This window comes from Asterias rubens, chromosome 9 (assembly GCF_902459465.1).
Source record: "Asterias rubens chromosome 9, eAstRub1.3, whole genome shotgun sequence".
Classification (NCBI taxonomy): domain Eukaryota; kingdom Metazoa; phylum Echinodermata; class Asteroidea; order Forcipulatida; family Asteriidae; genus Asterias; species Asterias rubens.
In genome coordinates this window covers 297,161-316,969 of record NC_047070.1, presented here as the reverse complement: position 1 = coordinate 316,969, position 19,809 = coordinate 297,161, and the positions used below count along the sequence as shown (strand labels likewise).

The 19,809-nt window shown below is 38.2% G+C and overlaps 3 protein-coding genes across 4 annotated transcripts in view; 1 reads left to right on the top strand and 2 right to left on the bottom strand.

The window, feature by feature from the left end:
• Positions 1 to 1,887: 1,887 nt before the first annotated feature.
• Positions 1,888 to 8,687, bottom strand: LOC117294817 (CDK2-associated and cullin domain-containing protein 1-like). Of its 2 annotated transcripts, none has more exons than XM_033777351.1 (8): positions 8,517 to 8,687; positions 6,837 to 6,954; positions 6,337 to 6,439; positions 5,872 to 5,967; positions 5,496 to 5,595; positions 4,786 to 4,875; positions 3,585 to 3,726; positions 1,888 to 2,077 (listed from the first exon to the last, which is right to left on the bottom strand). In XM_033777351.1, exons 1-8 carry the CDS (start codon positions 8,620 to 8,622, stop codon positions 2,020 to 2,022), a joined length of 813 nt encoding a protein of 270 aa, XP_033633242.1. In that variant the 5' UTR covers positions 8,623 to 8,687; the 3' UTR covers positions 1,888 to 2,019. The 2 variants fall into 2 exon arrangements, with proteins under 2 accessions (XP_033633242.1, XP_033633243.1); XM_033777352.1 differs by having other exon boundaries at positions 2,014 to 3,482; positions 3,581 to 3,726.
• Positions 8,688 to 9,826: 1,139 nt separating this feature from the next.
• LOC117294816 (fumarylacetoacetate hydrolase domain-containing protein 2-like) lies at positions 9,827 to 14,310 on the bottom strand. The gene is made up of 6 exons (XM_033777350.1): positions 13,937 to 14,310; positions 12,806 to 13,082; positions 12,305 to 12,467; positions 12,024 to 12,132; positions 11,641 to 11,731; positions 9,827 to 11,437 (listed from the first exon to the last, which is right to left on the bottom strand). Exons 1-6 carry the CDS (start codon positions 14,266 to 14,268, stop codon positions 11,375 to 11,377), a joined length of 1,035 nt encoding a protein of 344 aa, XP_033633241.1. The 5' UTR covers positions 14,269 to 14,310; the 3' UTR covers positions 9,827 to 11,374.
• Positions 14,311 to 14,476: 166 nt separating this feature from the next.
• LOC117294815 (putative aminopeptidase W07G4.4) overlaps positions 14,477 to 19,809 on the top strand; it is a 45,629-nt gene continuing 40,296 nt past the window's right edge. The window contains exons 1-2 of the mRNA XM_033777349.1: positions 14,477 to 14,544; positions 18,825 to 18,960. Of these exons, the coding sequence (XP_033633240.1) occupies positions 14,528 to 14,544; positions 18,825 to 18,960 (153 nt within the window). The 5' untranslated portion in view covers positions 14,477 to 14,527. The remainder of the gene's footprint in view (positions 14,545 to 18,824; positions 18,961 to 19,809) is intronic.

The following is a 19,809-nucleotide window of genomic DNA, read 5'->3' as shown; positions in this document are numbered from 1 at the left end:
ATGACTAGTTTAAAAACCCTTTAAAAATACATGGAATTATGACCTCACTTTGAATGAAGTGACGGTCGGTCAAGTCTCTAGAATCTATACAGGTCCAAACTCTGTTTAGGGATTTGAGAACAAAATGGCAATGATGATACTCATGTGTAATACCAAGGGTTTGTTTTAGAGTGTAGTTCTTCAGTGTTCTTAGTGTTACCACTTCATTATAGTCTTGGGTTGAAAGACCAGGGCTCAAGATTGCAGTCCTTCTTAAACACGTAATGATCTGGATGAAACATCAGGGGTTTGTTTTGGAGTGTAGTTCTTCAGTGTTCTTAGTGTTACCACTTCATTATAGTCTTGGGTTGAAAGACCAGGGCTCAAGATTGCAGTCCTTCTTAAACACGTAATGATCTGGATGAAACATCAGGGGTTTGTTTTGGAGTGTAGTTCTTCAGTGTTCTTAGTGTTACCACTTCATTATAGTCTTGGGTTGAAAGACCAGGGCTCAAGATTGCAGCCCTTCTTAAACACGTAATGATCTGGATGAAACATCAGGGGTTTGTTTTGGAGTGTAGTTCTTCAGTGTTCTTAGTGTTACCACTTCATTATAGTCTTGGGTTGAAAGACCAGGGCTCAAGATTGCAGCCCTTCTTAAACACGTAATGATCTGGATGAAACATCAGGGGTTTGTTTTGGAGTGTAGTTCTTCAGTGTTCTTAGTGTTACCACTTCATTATAGTCTTGGGTTGAAAGACCAGGGCTCAAGATTGCAGCCCTTCTTAAACACGTAATGATCTGGATGAAACATCAGGGGTATGGTTTGGAGAGTGTACTTCTTCAGTGTTTCTTAAGGTGGCCTCAGTCAGCGACTGACTTTTCAGGATCACACTGCGCCTAAGCTAAGACCATCAGGAACTTTTCAGCCGACCAGGTTCAGTGTTTCTTAGTGTAAACTCCTCAAACTCTCTGGGTGAAAGATCTGGGATTAGAGTGTGGTTCATCTTCAGATGTTTCTTAGTGTAAACTCATTTCATTTCATTAATTAATTCTGGTTGTGAAGTCAGGGACTCTCAGAAAAGCAAACTTAATCACTGTACTAGCCAAGAACCCAATGGAGAGAAGACAAGGAAGGTAGTTTCAGGTTTAGATGTGGGAGGTCCATGAAAAAACACAGTCAGGTATTTGACTGAAAACCCAATCCACATTCACGGCTTGATTTGAACTGCATCCTAGAGGTAGAAGGCCTGGATAGATACCACTACGCCAGCCGGACATCCTTGTCATTGTAATCTCTGGCTGAAAAACAGGGGTCCATAGTGTGGTTCTTCGGTGTTCTTCTGTGTTTTCTCAGTTTCACCGCCGTATGATAGTCTCTCCTATGTGAAGTACCAGTGGTTTAGAGAGCAATCCTTCTTCAGTGTTTTATCAGTGTTTTCTAAGTGTCACCTCTTCATTACAGTCTGTGTGAAGGATCGTGGATACAGTCTGTAATTCTTCAGTGTTTTCTCAGTGTTATCTTATTGTCACCTTTTCATTATAGTCCCTATCTCTCAACGTATCATCTTCAAGCTGATGCTCATTGTCCACAAAGCTCTTAATGGCAAGGCTCCCCACTATATTTCTGAACTGCTTCAAGTTTACACTCCATCAAGGAATCTTCGATCAAGTTCTATGCTTCTCCTCATTGAACCCAAGTCTCGACACTCATGGGGTGACAGGTCTTTTTCTTCAGCCGCGCCACGCATCTGGAACTCTCTACCACTTAATCTTCGATCTTGTCTTTGTACTGCAAAATTCAAGTCTCTTCTGAAAACTTATCTTATGTCACAGGTTTTCAATGACTAATTTTGTTGTGTCTGTTTTTCTTTGTGTTGTGTTTTGTTTTTGTTTTGTTTTTGGTTTTACTGCGCATTGAACACCCAGCAGGGTGGATATGTGCGCATTACAAGTCTTATTATTATTATTATTAGTCTGTGTGAAGGATCGTAGATTTAGACTGTAATTATTCATTGTGTTCGCCATGTTTTCTTAGTGTCACCTCTTCATTGTAGTCTCTGCATCATTGCATCTTTTCCTCTGACATTGATTATTTCTACAAAAAGTCAAACAACAAAAGGTAGAATTCAAAGTTAAAAACAGTGATGAGAATACATAAGTTAACTCAAACCTTCCACTATTCAATGACTGGTTTTGTCAAAGCTGTAATAATCGCATCTAAGTTGGCAGAAGGTTGCATCGCAGCATTTTCTAAACCAAGCAGTTTAGAGCACCGGACTGGAGCTCTGGTGTGCCTAATCAGCAGAGTGTGGGTTCGAGTCCCAGTTGTGACACTTGACTATTATAACTGTGTCCTTCTGATGAGAGGTAGAGCCGTGGGTCTTGTGTCCTATGTAATGCACCCAGTTACACTTATCGCTAAAAGAAGAGGTTTGCCCTAGTGTGTCAGTAGATTTGGTGCTGTAGTACACACTGCTTATTATAGGATTTAAACTGACCTCTCATTACCGAGTCTATACAATGGTCTAGTGGTTAAGACATCTGCTGATGCAAAATGCATTGCTCCTGGGTCCGAATCCCACCCGAGTAGCCTTGGTTTTTTTCTGGCAGGATTCAGACAACACCAAGTACTACAGTGCTCTCCATGCATCAATATATGGGTGAATTTAAAGATATGGTTTGGTAAAGCCTTGTGCCTTTTACACTGACAATTGAAAGCTCCTTTTGTTTGAGTCATGAGCGTCACGACCAAGCAGTTAGAATGTCAAATTTAATTTCAGGTGGTTAAGTCATTGGATAAGGGGCTTGAATCCCAGTCATGTCTTAGAGCAAAATGCCTTAATATAAATGCTTCTCTTCACCAAGAGGTATAAATGGGTACTTTTGAGGGTAGAGGTTGATAATGTTTATAAAAAAGCCTTCTTAGCGCCACAGCAGCTGGGGCTGTATACTCCCCAAGGAGCTATTGTAAAATGCGCTATATAAGAACTAGTTTCATCTTGAAGAGTACCTAAGCCTTCTTAGCGCCACAGCAGCTGGGGCTGTATACTCCCCAAGGAGCTATTGTAAAATGCGCTATATAAGAACTAGTTTCATCTTGAAGAGTACCTAAGCCTTCTTAGCGCCACAGCAGCTGGGGCTGTATACTCCCCAAGGAGCTATTGTAAAATGCGCTATATAAGAACTAGTTTCATCTTGAAGAGTACCTAAGCCTTCTTAGCGCCACAGCAGCTGGGGCTGTATACTCCCCAAGGAGCTATTGTAAAATGCGCTATATAAGAACTAGTTTCATCTTGAAGAGTACCTAAGCCTTCTTAGCGCCACAGCAGCTGGGGCTGTATACTCCCCAAGGAGCTATTGTAAAATGCGCTATATAAGAACTAGTTTCATCTTGAAGAGTACCTAAGCCTTCTTAGCGCCACAGCAGCTGGGGCTGTATACTCCCCAAGGAGCTATTGTAAAATGCGCTATATAAGAACTAGTTTCATCTTGAAGAGTACCTAAGCCTTCTTAGCGCCACAGCAGCTGGGGCTGTATACTCCCCAAGGAGCTATTGTAAAATGCGCTATATAAGAACTAGTTTCATCTTGAAGAGTACCTACCGGTTAAATTCTTGATGAGAGAGAAGTTGAATCCTCATCTCATGTGATTCCTTGATGTAGTCCGGGATGTTTTCTATAAGACATGGTGGCAAGATACTTGGAATGTATTTAGCAAACAGCCCTGGGTGTAAGTCCGCATAATCTACAGCAAGAACAAGATCAAGTATAACAGTGGGTAAACAGAATCAAATCAATCAAATTTAGGCCAATTCTTGAGATGAATCTTGGAGGAGTTTGTTTGGTTAAGTTCTGGTCTCTCTCTGTCGCTAGACAACCAAGGTTTGAATCATGTTGAGAGGTGCCAATTCTTCTCTATCTCCCATTAAAGCCAATGGACACTTTCGGTAAACAGTATTGTCCAAGGCCCACACTTCGTGTATCACAACTTATATATAAAATAACAAACCTGTGAAAATTTAGGCTCAATTGGTCATCGGAGTCGGGAGAAAATAACGGGGAAACCCACCCTTGTTTCCGCACGTTTCGCAGTGTCATGACATGTGTTTAGATTAAATCCGTAATTCTCGATACCGAGAATTTATATTGTTTTAATGTTTTCTCAAAAAGTAAAGCATTTCCTGGAATAATATTTCAAGAGAAGTTTTTCACCATTCCCTTCTGTAAACCCTGTAAGTTATTTGTAAATCTGTGAACTTTAAAAAAACAATTCTGTTTCGAAAGTGTCCAATGGCTTTAAGATGGGGAGTTCGGTTGGACGCACCCCAATGTCCCTGGCAACTACCATGACTTAATCTGTACAAGTCAGCTTGTGTCTTCATCTGTTTTTCCTCCTATGTTTTGGTGCCCAGGTGGTAAGCTGAGAGGCCCGTTCTTTGGTGTTTTTGTACGAGTACCCTGCGAATCTCAGATGTTGCTGTTTTTAGTACATAGTTTTGGTTCATTGCTAAAGTCTGGTTGATGGTTTCTGTATGAATGCCCTGCCCTGCGAATCTCAGATGTTGCTATTTTTAGTACATAGTTTTGGTTCATTGCTAAAGTCTGGTTGATGGTTTCTGTATGAATGCCCTGCCCTGCGAATCTCAGATGTTGCTGTTTTTAGTACATAGTTTTGGTTCATTGCTAAAGTCTGGTTGATGGTTTCTGTATGAATGCCCTGCGAGTCTCAGAAATTGCTGTTTTTAGTAGATAGTTTTGGTTCATTGCTAAAGCCTGGTAGATGGTATCATTCTTTTAGACTTACCTGGATTAAAGGAGAAGAGTCCATGGACTATATCTGATGCAATAGATGGATCCACAGAGAAAGGTTTTTCCTGCGCTTCGTGTAACTGCACTAAAAGTTCAACAAGGAATAATTCAATATTGGTGAGAATTCTTAGCTAGCAATATTTAATGTACTTAGTAGAATCTGCTGATTGTCTTGTCTGAACCATTCTCTCTATTGATCTAAGGAGTCATACATCTTACCAGTTTATTTGTAATAAGTTCAAAATTGAGACTCTTAAAGTAAGATGAGATCAGCTCTCCTTGAAACTCGGGACCTAACTTGTTTTACCCATCAGGGTACAGAGAATGGCTCCCTCCATGTAGATCCAAGAATCTTTGTAACTCCTTATTGCCGGACAGAAAGGTTTAAAAACAGCCCTATCCCAGTTTTAACTAAATTTGTATAAGTTTTGTGTGTAAATTTTATCCTTTAAAAAATTGTATGAATCTTTGCATGTTTTTATCTCTTTGTAAATTAAATTCCAGATCCACTTCGGCCTCGCGCCACAAATTTTGAATACATTTCAATAAACCAGAGCAATAATAATAATAATAATAAATTTGGACTGATATTGTAAAGGACTTTGTACAACATTTTAATGTTGTACTTTAATAATTGCTTGGTATGCAACAAACCATTATACTCCCTAAGTAACAGCTTTCTTGGTCAAATCTGTCAATTCTTACCTAGTGCGTGATATATAGTTGTATTTAAGTTCTGTAAAAACAATTTCTCCAATTCTGGTCTTAGTTCTGTCCTGAGCTTCTGAGTGATATAAAATCTATTCTGTAAAAAAGAACAAATAAACAGAAACATTATATTAGTGCGTTGGATCTTATAATACAACATTGGTAAGATTCAACAAACAAAAAAGATTATGGCTTCTGGGTGGCACCCCTGAATGAAGATAATGACAAAAAAAGGAGACAGACAATATAGGCTAGATAGCTCATTTTGTGGAGCGTCTGCACGTTAATATGGAGGTCGTTGGTTCAAATCCCGCCCAATAGTAATTTTTCCAAATCAAAAAAGATTAAAAACATTCACAAAGACAAAACTTACCAAAAATGTAAATATGGGTACTATTCCTCCAAGAGCTACGGTGTATTGCTTGAGCACAGAATGGAATTGCTTCAGAAACTCGGTCCCAGTGCACATCTAAATGACAAATCAAATAAATGTTTAAGTGCTTTTAACAAATGCAGAATTGAAGAACTTATTAAATCCGTAACTACTAAATCACTTTTTACAATCATATTCTGGTATTAAAAAACCTTGGTTTGCTCTTAATTTCTGTAGCTAGACTAGCCAATAGGACCAGTTAATTTGTCATTTCACGAGTCCATCAGCTTTTTCATCGGTCAAACTTTATTTTTCAACACTTTCATTAAACTGATGATATGAAGCGGTTTACATAAGATGGGACTTCAGCAATGAACAAGCCAGAGCTTGAGTCACATGATCTTAACCATTCTTCCACTGCACAACCCCCCCCCCCACAGCACACTTGTCTACCTGTTCCAATACCTGTAGATAAATGAATTTATCCTCCAAGTAAGCAGTGATAAGTCTCCTCAAATCCTTGTACATCCGCTCCGAATATTGTTGACAAACACATTTATAAACGCAACTGTGGAACAAACAAAACATTCACAATGTAAAGTACACTTACAGTTTTGGAAATTTTCTCTTAAAGGTAATCATTAACTGATTTCAAAAAAAAGTTTAAGGGAAAGTTTTCCATGGAAATTAGGCCAATATTTTCACATTAAATCTACAATGACTGCAAGTTTGATAACAAAAGGATCATCATGTTTGTTTACTTGATAAAACAAGCAATGAAGAGTGATACCAGCAATCAGATACCCTTAACTACCCTAGAAAACTGTTACATAATCCCATCAAGGGCTGATGAATCACTCAAAGTTGACGACAAACTCCTGATATTCTTGTCAACCACATTGACTTATTCACATAATGCAAGAATGAGGTATTTGATTTGAATTGATTTGAATTGATTTAATTACCTGTACATTTGTTCATAAGATATTCTGATGGAAACTCCTGGTTGTTGATAAAGTAATTGTCTCACTGCTTTGTCTAACTGCATCCAGTAACATGCCACATAATCATCATCTGTCATTACTGTAAAATTAATTTAAATATAAATTAAATAACGGTAAACATTAAATTATCTTTTTTTAATGTAAAAAAGAAGAACAACAAAAAACCAACATAATAATATAGTTATTTATACACTAAAACTAACCTGTCAACGATACATTTTCAAAGGTGATCACGTTTTTAATATACATATCACACAAGATTCATAATTGGAATCCACAGTAGTTATAATAATAATAATAATAATAATAATAATAATAATAATAATAATAATAATAATAATAATAATAATAATAATAATAATATTAATAATAATAATAATAATAATAATAATAATAATAATAAACAAGTATATATATAGCGCCTTATGCCAGGCCTTCAGGCGCTTTCCACTAGAAAACAATATTTTGAAAAACAACACTAAAATACAGATACTGCAATTTTAAAAATCAAAAGAAAGGTAAACAAAATTAAATTAAACTAAACAAAACCACCAGGGGCAAACCATGTTTAAAAAATACATCACCATAGAGGTGAGAGGTCACCAGCACCTCGCCCTTATGTCAAGAACCTAAGCGACAAGCATAAAATTATTTTAAAAACACTAAAAATATTTAAATACAATAAAGAAGACGAGAGGAGCGAAAATAAAATCAATACATAACAATGTTTGTATCATATTCATAAACAAACTCGATCTTCATTCGATCAGTTGAATTAGATTTTAGAATTAGAATATATTAATTTATTATATCATTAAAAAAAGACATTTATCATTCAAGACCAGAAAACGAAAAACCAACTATTGTTATTGAACTTTATATAACACCCAAGCAGATCCTTGCCATTTGATTGGAGGATTGTCCGTCACGTGGTAGCAAATAAAAGTACCATTGCACGCTGAGTCACTCACCGTGCTTTTTCGTTCCATCCGAAAAGTACCATTGCACGCTGGCACGCTGCCAGCGTGCAATGGTACTTTTCGGATGGAACGAAAAAGCTGAGTAAAAACATCACTGCGTGCGCGTGTCTTTGGTAACGCAGCAGGTGTTACTGCAAGAAGGCATAGTAAAATTACTAGCATTCAGCTTCTACAGTTGAAATTGTTTGTTTTGAAAGTTGTTTCTTTCAATCAAAATGACAAAGTTCTACTTGGATGTTATATAAAACAAATAATGAATGTTTTTCATTCGTGCAATGGTGCGAATATGTTCATTCGTTGAAAGCTGGAATGTTCCATTCAACTCGGCTCCGCCTCGTTGAATGGAACATTCCATCTTTCAACTCATGAACATATTCGCACCATTGCACTCATAAACATTCATTATGTGTATAATAGTTGCAATAATCATAACCCTAGATCAATCCCTATAAACGATTATTACAACATAGCAACACACAAAATAGGCCTTCATTGACTCGAGCTTGTCCCGACTGGTCACTGTACACGACCCAACGACATTGGTCGGAGGTCGACATTGGTCGGAGGTCGACTTGTCTCGGTCGACTTGTCTCTGTCATGGTCATGACAGCGAATTGAATGTCACTCAAAATGTTTTTAGTTACACAACCACGTATTTTACCTGCATTCCCGTAAGTAGATTGAAGAAGGGTTGATTCGCCGTTACTTTCTGGCCCATGAGTCTTTTTGGATTGCTTTCCATGATCTTCTTCGTGTATGTTTTCCATTGTTTGGAAATGTTGCCTTTTTTTTACCCAATCATTTGTTCTTGTATGTTTGTAAACAGTGTGTAGCGCAGTGCTTAAGTGGTAGTCTGGCCCCAAACAATCAAAATCATATAAATTGAGTTGATGTATGCATGGGTTCCATACATACAAAACAAAAACATAGGGGGCGCTATAATCCTTTCCTCATAATTAATATCAGCTAGATAATGAAAACAGGTTGTTTTGGTATGGGTCGACAACTCTGTAGTTTTAAAGATTGCTTTTTTTAGATAAACTTTATATAAAGAACAATAGGGGGCGCACTTAAAAAATGGGTGCGCCACACTCACTCGGACAAAGCTCAAAGTTAATCTGGGAAAAAATAGTTAACAGTCAAAATAAAAGTCTCTCAGTCTTTTTTCTTTGTATTATTTTCTTGAATTTGTTTCCCCCCAATACATTAAAGTTTCTCCCAAACCCCCTGATGTTAAAATCGCTCATAGCCGAAAACTAAAACTACCAAGTCGTGAGCATGGCCCTCCTCCGTGATTACAGACTTTTCACAGTGCGTCGGACATGCACGTCCATGGTGGGTTGGGGAACGTACCGGGCAGAACGCAACCTCACTGCAGCTGACACCGGCCCCTATAGCGCCCGGTGCAGAATAGCTGTACGGGGCATACTGGCTTGCATCGGGCCATTTTTCGAGAGTTAGGAAAATTGCTAGATTAGTGCTTTTTACTTTAAAATAGTTTGTTAAAATAGTTATTTCGGTGATGTACTGTAGGCACTGTACACGTTTGGTAATTACACAAAATATTTTATTTGCACTAAAATCTTACTTGGTACGAGCAAAGGAGAGCTTGTGAAACACGGACTCACTCTAAAGTAACGTAGTGTTGGAGAACGAAAAATTGCTCACTAAAATAATAAGAAGCCATTCCTACCTGAAAGCTCACTATTAAAAGTATAACTTAAGTCAACACATAGGATCCCACCTTGCAATTGTGTAGCTCAATTCCTTTTCTTTTGAACTAACATGGTCCGCCATTTTTGGTGAACCAATTGCGGACCGTATACATGTATCACGAAATAGTACAAGGAAAACTGAACCACACACTTGAACCGTGTGGATCATTATAATCTACTTTAAAAACATCTTTCCAACCGTATTCATTTAATAACAAAGGCTTGTTTAAAGCGCCAAATCCGAAGGCAATCCGCAATTGGAGCGTGTCCCTTTTTATAAGTGGGTGCGTTCGTTTAGCTTCCCTGTGTCATCCCCGGTCTGCCCCGGTGCGTTCGAACAGCTTCTGACGTCATTCCAAGGGCTCACCGAGGTCAGCCCCCAATGTCCTGCTTGTGGAGTGGGTCACTTCTGGCCCCAGGTAAACGACGTCACCCGAGTAAGCACCGCGGGGTAGACACAGGGAGGCTAAAAACGAATGTGCGTTAGTGGTGTTAAACGTGGCGGGGAAAACACGAAGAACACCAATAACTACATGTTCAATGGGAGCAGTACAAAATGTACATGTATTATCTTGCACAACAATAACATGAACGAAATCAAACGCCGCTCTTTCAATGTTTTCAGATATTTAATTCTTTGCTGTTTTAGTTTAAACAAAACAAATTGTCAAACATTTTGAGAAAAATATTGTTGACAAACAGTTGAAACAAATGAAACCGCGGCAAGTGTTTACATCTGATAAAAAGGTACACAATGCTTTGGATTATCAAAACAAACTTTTGAAAAAGTTAGCAAAAACAAATGTTTATGACAATTTAAAGCACTTAAATTTGCATCGGCGATGAAGAATATCGGGAGTATACAGCTAAGTTCACATCGATTGTAACAACAATTATATTATTCGTTATCCTGATGCAAAACTAGCATTTCATAGACGTTGTTACACCAAAATTTAAATGAGAGAGATTGGTTGTTGCCAGCTTGGTGTTTATATCCCCTTGTGGGAGTTTGCCAAGTCCCATTTGGGGAGATCATCTTAAAAAAACCATACAACAATGTAAAATAATCGGGTAATTTACTCTTCATAGAATACTTTCTACTTTATTTCTTCTTTCTCTTTCCTATGCACTAGGAAAAGAACGGATGAGTTAAAACAATATGGAATTTTCAAGAAAGTTTTGTAACCAAACTGATATCAATATCAACCCTCGTTTTTCCCGTCTTTCTTCAGCCAGGTGACATCATTGAAAGAAACTGCTGCAGATTTGTGACATTTCTTCTACCCCATTTCTTCTGACCATTATTTGCCATCAACCAATAACACAATTCACAGTCACTGAGGCATGATGACTTTTAATTTAATATCAATTTGAACACAATGCAGTTTGTTAAATAAACCATAAGGTAAACTGAAGAATGGGTAAATTTTAACGAGTTGGGGTTGAACAAAGATAAATTTTCGTTGGTCTCACCCCATTACCCCAAAACATAATGAAATTTTGATCACATAAACAATTCCAAGTATGTCCATTCAAATGTAAGCAATAAAATAAACTATATTTTGAGCAAGATAGAAACGTTAGTTTATATGAATAAATTGAGCTGAAAATTATAAATTTGATATCTGAAAAAATCCTGGTTTCGTTCTTCAGTTATAGTTCAAAATGCTGTACAACTGGAAATGTACACTCATGTTATGATGTTGTCTCCAAGGAACACATGTATACTGCATATGTTCTGGCGTCACCATGATGAGTAAGAGCTATACAAACTGTACTTGATGGCTGTCCATGATCAATTCAGTCAAACAACCTTGTTACTGATGGTCCCAATCTCATCAATTTCACATTCAACCACATCTCCTCGCTGAAAAGAAATAAAGAAAGATGTGAATGATGAGTAAATTAACAGACCGCATCTCATTCCATTGTTCAGTATTAATGAGATATGCTAGATGTGGTACTTTTTGTACTCAATAAGTTGATAATGGTAGTAGCAACTGAAACATATGAATGTTTGGGAATAACTAACTCTAACTAACTTTAACCAAATAAAGTATATATGCTCACCTTCAGATAGACTGGTTCTGGCTTCCGAAACACACCAACACCCGATGGTGTCCCTGTTAGAATAATATCACCAGCCCGCAACGTAACAAGCCTGTCAAAATATACAATTATTGGCTGTTAGATAATATCACCAGCCCGCAACGTAACAAGCCTGTCAAAATATACAATTATTGGCTGTTAGAATAATATCACCAGCCCGCAACGTAACAAGCCTGTCAAAATATATAATTATTGGCTGTTAGAATAATATCACCAGCCCGCAACGTAACAAGCCTGTAAAAATATACAATTATTGGCAATTGGTATTTGTAAAACTTAGCTTCTTGTGATCATACATTTTAAAAGATTGGAAAATAAAATTACAAAAGAAAGAAGAAACATACCTTGACAGGAATTCAATGGTTTTCATTGTGTTAAATATCAGTTGATTTGTGTTGCTATTCTGCATTGTGACACCGTTCACTCTGCACCGGATTCCCAAATTATGTGGATCTGCAATTAACAATAAAAACACTTACTCTTTCTTACGTTCATGAATATACTGAGCCTTGTTAGATTATTTATTAGAAACACATGAAGTATGGCATAAACCTGTAGATCTGTAACATTGTCAAGAATTCCGCAAACTGCAAACTGGGATGATTATTTTCTTGTGATTTTTTACCTGATAATTCATCCTTAGTAACAATAGCTGGACCAAGAGGACAGAATGTGTCCATTGTTTTCCCAATCAACCATTGTCCACCGTTTCTTTTCATCTGCCAGTCTCTTGCACTTACGTCATGTGCTACTGTGTAACCAATCACATGGTCCATAGCTTCTGACTCCTGAAGAGAAAACAATAGGGAAACAAAATTAACAATAATAGAATTAATTTATAGAGCGTACAGTAAAATAAGTTCAACAATAGTTATTATTTCCCAAATCACTGCTAGTGTAGCCCCATAAATAGTGACAATATGCTGGACCCCCTCCACCATATTGGAACTGTTTGGGGCTTTACTTCGACAAGCTCTGTTTAATGTACAGCCTTCCTACTCCTAGAACTATATGAGGTCTATTGTCTCCACTATCGTGAAGATGATAGCGGAATGAACCTCATAGTTCTAGGAGTAGGTAGGCTGTACAACAGGGTACATCCTACTCCGTCCGTACCCAGTCATACCTTGATGTTTTTGCCACCTTTTCCGATGACAATAACAAGCTCCACCTCCCAGTCTAAGGCTGTTGTGACTTCTGGATAAATGATGTCATCTCCTGATGCAATGATAGTACTCGCAAACTTATTGAAGAATATTGGCTCGGTGGGAATAGGGAATTTCTGCTCGATACAGTGTTCTCTGTAGTTCATTCCAATACAAATAACTTTATCACAGTTATTTATTGGCGCGAGAAGGGATATTGTGTCTCTCTTTAAAATATGCTGGCCTGATGATATAACTCTGCAAAAATTAAATACACACCATTCATTAAAGCCATTGGACCCTTTCGGTACAGAAAAAAAAAATTCACAGATTTGCAAATAATTTACAGGGTTTACAGAAGGTAATGGTGAAAGACTTCTCTTGAAATATTTTTCCATGAAATGCTTTACTTTTTGAGAAAACATTAAAACAATATCAATTCTCGATAGCGAGAATTTACGGATTTATAGTAAACACATGTCATGACACGGCGAAACACGCGGAAACAAGAGTGGGTTTTCCCGTTATTTTCTCCCGACTCCGATGACTGATTGAGCCTAAATTTTCACAGGTTTGTTATTTTGTATATAAGTTGTGATACACGAAGTGTGGGACTTGGACAATACTGTTTACCGAAAGTGTATAATGGCTTTAAAACAAAATATAATAAATAAACTGAGCAGTGAAAACTCACACATTATATAAGGCCCTGGCCACAATTGTGTCATTGTTTATCAAATGTAAATGTTTCCTAAAATAAAGCACTTCAACTGAAAACAAGTTCTTTAAAACTTAAACATTTCAATTAAATAAATGAATAAAATGTCAACTTATGACAACTACATGTACTAAGTAGGATTATAGGATTATGGACAAAAAGATAAACTTTTCCGAGCCAAGAGAGTCAATGACTGAAGTTGGGCTGTGTTTCTGTAAATGGCTCTCTTTTAACATTACATGTACATGATGATGGATAGGTCTTTATATAATTATCGAGACGAGAGTCACAATACATAGTTACTGCCTACTTCTACGTATTTATAAGGCTCACAGGGGAGCCTTATTATTAGTATCTAGAAGTAGTTACCGCCCAACCAACAACAACTACTTACTGCTTAGCTGCATTTAAAACATCAATCCCGCCTTCCAAGAAACTCTTCATATCTCCAGGGATCTTGGAATCCCCTTCGCACAGATCAACAACATCGCCATCCTTCGAAACCTCTGCACCAACCCTCACTGCTCCACCGCACTGTTTTCTAAACTGCACCAATCTCATGTTTACTTGAGTTGAAATTGAGAATAACCTGACGGGTTTAAATCTAGCGATTGGTGCGCCAAAAGTGTGTTTGTGCAGCTGAAGCACAGCTGAAAAGAGACGATGGAGTTTCATGTACACGCCCACTTCCCTGGCTGGGATTACGCAAACAAATAACTTTATCATCGTTTTGTATTTTGAACTTTTTGTTTCCACACAACTCAACGAGAGAGATAGCAGTCTTGATCTAGACTCATTTAACATGCTTTTAATATGGTTATTTATAGTGTGGTGCTAAAACAAGTCATGTGATTTATCACGTGATTATTCAGACAGAAGTTTTCGCTGGTATTCGCACGTTTAGTGCGTGTGGTTTGATTTCTTTCAGACACCACTGAAACCCTTGCAACCCTCCTCCTCTTTGGTTTTTTGGTGAACTGCAATAATGGCGAGTTACGGAAAGTAAGTGTGTTTCTTCATTAAATAGCAGAGTAATTGAAGGTTTTTGAACATATATATTTATCATCATTTCCATTCGTTTTGTGTTGACCAGACTATGAAGTGAAGGCAGTTGAGTGAATTACACAACAGCCATCTGCAAAGTCAAATTATGTTGTTGCTATTTTGATGGTTTGGACTGTTCTGTTGTAATGTTGTTGACGTCCTTGAAAATTAGTTACACTAAATTCCTAATTCATGGATAGATAGAGGAAGAAAACCCACCAATTACTTTAATTATCCCGTATCTATTGACAATAGTTTCGTGTAGGCCCGGTGTACTGTTTCATTTTATTTCAAAAACAACTAATTGACTTTATTTTTTATTAAAGATTATCCGGCACTTTCAATTTTCATTTTTAAAAGTAAACCCCACAATTCTATCCTAGTGGGTGTAAAGTGTACTACAAATTACTCAACTTTATAGAGAAACTCACTTATAAGCAAAAGAACAGACATCTTTAACTTATAAATATGTGTGGCCATTTTTATTAAATAATGAAACGCCGCGCCTCAACACTTATATTATTTAGTATTTTATATTTATAGACCTTGTGACCTTTGTTTACAATAAGTGTGACCTTGTACATTCTTTCACTTTCTACCATGTACCAGGCAACATAATGCACTGGTGCTGATCACATAGGAAAGTTACATAATGCACTGGTGCTGGTCACATAGGAAAGTTACATAATGCACTGGTGCTGGTCACATAGGAAAGTTACATAATGCACTGGTGCTGGTCACATAGGAAAGTTACATAATGCACTGGTGCTGATCACATAGGAAAGTTACATAATGCACTGGTGCTGGTCACATAGGAAAGTTACATAATGCACTGGTGCTGGTCACATAGGAAAGTTACATAGGGTACGTTCAGACGTGGGGTTAAACTAGTCCTTAATCCAAAAGTGCTAAACTAACCCTGCGTGTGAACGCAATATTCTGGTCCGCGAGGGTTAATTTGACCCACTGAGCTGGGCTAAACTAAACCAAAAAAATTGGTGGACTAGACTAACTTAGCCCAGGTTTTACGACCAACCCCCTGCTGCGAGGCCCAGTAAACCATCGTTGGAACGCAACTGACCTGCTACTTCCAGTCTATTTTAGCCCAAATGACCGCGGCAACAAAGGTGACGTCATTCCACGTGTATGGATGGATCGGCAGCGAGTATTGGGTGGTGTCTTCATGAATCCATGGAGCTACATAATATCTCCTTGCGTCTCTCCGCTGCCTTCCCTTTATGTTACCATTAAGTGTTGGGGCCCCGGTATTCCCCTTCGCCGAAAATGTTTGAAATGGACGTCGCACGAAAACAAGTTCTCATTTTTAGTAGCACTATTTAGTTTTTAAATTCACTTCTTCTGTGTGCAACGCTACTTTATGATAACGAACGGGTTTTGCTTTGAAGAAAGTGGCATCTAATCACAGCTAAGCTACACACACGGGATCGACAATTAAGACCAAAGTTTGGGTTCGAAAACTAGGTTGTATCTGGTTCCTGCCCTCAACAACTTTACGTAACAGTTATACGAGTAGCAGACTAATGTTGAATTGAAAAACAATTTTTAACGTAACATGAGAATGTGTGTAGGCTACGACTTCTTAATGACCAAGTTGTGATATATTTACAAAAGTTCACACTCGAAAATAATTTGAAGCTTTCAACAACAACGTGTAAATGTTTCGTTCATCGAGGGCAGTGCGGAACGGAAACTTCAGCGGGCACAATAGAATTGCGTTTGTGCTGGGGCCAAGCAAGGATATGAAGTGATTTTGCCGTCTTTAATGATGGAATACATAATGACCATGAGGTTCATAGAAACGATAGCGGATCGAAACCCTGTGGAAAACGCATGGACAATGTAACAAACCGGAACCAGCAATGGTAAGGTTCGCCGATGCATGACCCAATAATCAACATCGTGGGCTAGTTTAGTCCGCTTGACCAGAATAAACTCACTGTGTGAACGCAAGCCAATTTTGGACTAAGTCATGTTTATCTTTTGGACACCCGCGGTGCTCGGATTAAGGACTAGTTTAACCCCACGTCTGAACGTACCCAATATGCACTGGTGCTGGTCACATAGGAAAGTTACATAATGCACTGGTGCTGGTCACATAGGAAAGTTACATAATGCACTGGTGCTGATCACATAGGAAAGTTACATAATGCACTGGTGCTGGTCACATAGGAAAGTTACATAATGCACTGGTGCTGGTCACATAGGAAAGTTACATAATGCACTGGTGCTGGTCACATAGGAAAGTTACATAATGCACTGGTGCTGATCACATAGGAAAGTTACATAATGCACTGGTGCTGGTCACATAGGAAAGTTACATAATGCACTGGTGCTGATCACATAGGAAAGTTACATAATGCACTGGTGCTGGTCACATAGGAAAGTTACATAATGCACTGGTGCTGGTCACATAGGAAAGTTACATAATGCACTGGTGCTGGTCACATAGGAAAGTTACATAATGCACTGGTGCTGGTCACATAGGAAAGTTACATAATGCACTGGTGCTGGTCACATAGGAAAGTTACATAATGCACTGGTGCTGATCACATAGGAAAGTTACATAATGCACTGGTGCTGATCACATAGGAAAGTTACATAATGCACTGGTGCTGGTCACATAGGAAAGTTACATAATGCACTGGTGCTGGTCACATGACATAGGAAAGTTACATAATGCACTGGTGCTGGTCACATAGGAAAGTTACATAATGCACTGGTGCTGATCACATAGGAAAGTTACATAATGCACTGGTGCTGGTCACATAGGAAAGTTACATAATGCACTGGTGCTGGTCACATAGGAAAGTTACATTTTGTGTCAAAATCCAAGAGTTATAAAAGTAACAGCTGAACAACTTTGAGATGTGCCCCCTTTCTTTTGAGATGTGCCCCCTTTCTTTTGAGATGTGCCCCCTTTCTTTTGAGATGTGCCCCCTTTCTTTTGAGATGTGCCCCCTTTCTTTTGAGATGTGCCCCCTTTCTTTTGAGATGTGCCCCTTTCTTTTGAGATGTGCCCCTTTTCTTTTGAGATGTGCCCCCTTTCTTTTGAGATGTGCCCCCTTTCATCATATCAAAAGTTGTTAAAATTTAGACAGTGCAGTCTCCAGAATGAAGATTTGACGGGTGTTTTTAATTGAGCTGTGCACAAATCATGCCTGCATGAAGTCTCTAGGCGCGGCCTGGTGGCTCTTCTGTAAAAATGTGATGTTGTCACAGGTTACATTGTCTGTATGGGAAAGAGTGAAAACACACATGAGCTGCAGAATGATAAGCCCATACTGGAAACTAGCAACTTTAAAATAGTAATAATAAAAGAGTGTTAGCGCCTTAAGCCAGGCCTCAAGGGACTTAACACAAAAACAGTATATGCAGGGCTGTATGCTTCGTTTTTGAAAGGGCAAGGGCACCAAGGCATTTTCTTCTTGGTAAAGGGCACCCTATGGTGAAATTGCAAATTTCTACTGTAGCATTTCAAGGGCACCAAGGCAATTACCAGGGAACACGTAGGCAATCGCCTTCATTGCCTCTGTAAAGTATCAGGCCTGGTATAAATAGCAACACTAAATATAGAAACGCAAAAAATAGTTAATGGCCTGACGTTTCGACCCTAGCAGAGTCTTTCTCGAAGGCTAAATGACAACACAACAAACATTTCTTAAATATAGAAACAACAGTTAAAAAGCACAGCACAGAAGACAAATTTTAATTAAAAGTAAACAAAACCACAAGGAGCAAAACAAAATTAAAAAATTAAATACTCAAACAAACAAACTAAATTAAGTAGCATAAAAATAATACTAGAGGTGAGAGGTTGCCAGCACCTCACCCTACTAAAATGTCAAGAACCTCAGCAACAGACATACACAAAAATACAACAAAAAAACTATATAGAAAACTAGTAGAGCTAAAATCAATTAAGTTAGAACCTAGTTTCTAGAGACTATAAGGTTTTTCATTGCAAGACCACTTAGTTGGTGGCAGGAATTGCTCAACAATACATACTTCATAATGTAGGAAACAAAATGTAGGCCTAATCATCTTTTTCATTGACACTTCAAACATTTTACCATTTTCAGTTTAAATTAAAAAAATAAAACCCACAGATATCACTAACATTTTACCCCACACTCTTTAAATCTCTTTCCAACTTAACTCTTTCTCCCCTTTCTACCCCTAACCTTGATGTTTCTCACTTGTGGGTGTTTTATTTGCAGGTTACCGTGCCCTATTGAGGCTACTACTAACTGCAAGGATCCTGCTTGTGATGGTATTGTCTTAGTAGCGAGTAGTTTAGACAAACTGACTGGATGTCTGGAGTCTTATAAAACTGCTCTTCACTCTCAGCTGAAGGTACGTCTTACACAAGCCCTCCTTGTTGGGCTGTTCAGCTCTCTGTTAACATCAGTCTTATTATAGTTGCCATTACAGCTCACCATCTACTGTCTCAAATTTAAAGATTTCAAATTCTGAGCAAGGCGTACCACTTTAATTGCAAATTTACACACTTATAAACATCCCACACTACTCAAACGTACTTCATGTTATTCCTTACATTTGTGGAAATACTAAAATACAAGCCAGCAGGGATATGGTGACTTCATCGAGGCCAGCAGGGATAAGGTGACTTCATCGAGATATGATGTTTTGAAAATGGCAATAAAAGCGTAGTACAAAAATTACGTTCAAGTTCGTTGTGACTGGGGACCAGGAGAAGTCGGGTCACTTGGCTGATCTTCCAAGTCATTTAGATTATGTTTGATTAAGACTTTGTTTTGCTACACTGCAGTAGAATAGTACCAAGACAAGTCATCAAAAGAACATTATCTACCAAGCAATGGCGTTACCGCAAACCAATGTGCTCGATAAATATTCCTTTTTGTTCATTTATTCCTAGGTGGTTAAATCCTTGGGTCAGTCTGTCTCCTTGATTGCCCTACCCGTTGACCCTCCTAACGCCTTGATCCTTGTTATTATTCCCTCTAGGTGGATAAATCCTTTGGTCAGTCAGTCTCCTTGATAGCCCTACCCGTTGACCCTCCTAACGCCTTGATCCTTGTTATTATTCCCTCTAGGTGGATAAATCCTTGGGTCAGTCAGTCTCCTTGATAGCCCTACCCGTTGACCCTCCTAACGCCTTGATCCTTGTTATTATTCCTTCTAGGTGGATAAATCCTTGGGTCAGTCAGTCTCCTTGATAGC

Coding starts and splice junctions, on each gene's coding strand:
- LOC117294817 (XM_033777351.1), bottom strand. CDS start 8,622: ATGGAAAACATACACGAAGAAGATCATGGAAAGCAATCCAAAAAGACT. Junction 6,440..6,836: donor TCTTATGAACAAATGTACAG/GTAATTAAATCA, acceptor TTTGTTCCACAG/TTGCGTTTATAAATGTGTTT. Junction 5,968..6,336: donor ATAAATTCATTTATCTACAG/GTATTGGAACAG, acceptor TTTGTCATTTAG/ATGTGCACTGGGACCGAGTT.
- LOC117294816 (XM_033777350.1), bottom strand. CDS start 14,268: ATGATAAAGTTATTTGTTTGCGTAATCCCAGCCAGGGAAGTGGGCGTG. Junction 11,732..12,023: donor ACCATTGAATTCCTGTCAAG/GTATGTTTCTTC, acceptor ATATTTTGACAG/GCTTGTTACGTTGCGGGCTG. Junction 11,438..11,640: donor CAGAACCAGTCTATCTGAAG/GTGAGCATATAT, acceptor ATTTCTTTTCAG/CGAGGAGATGTGGTTGAATG.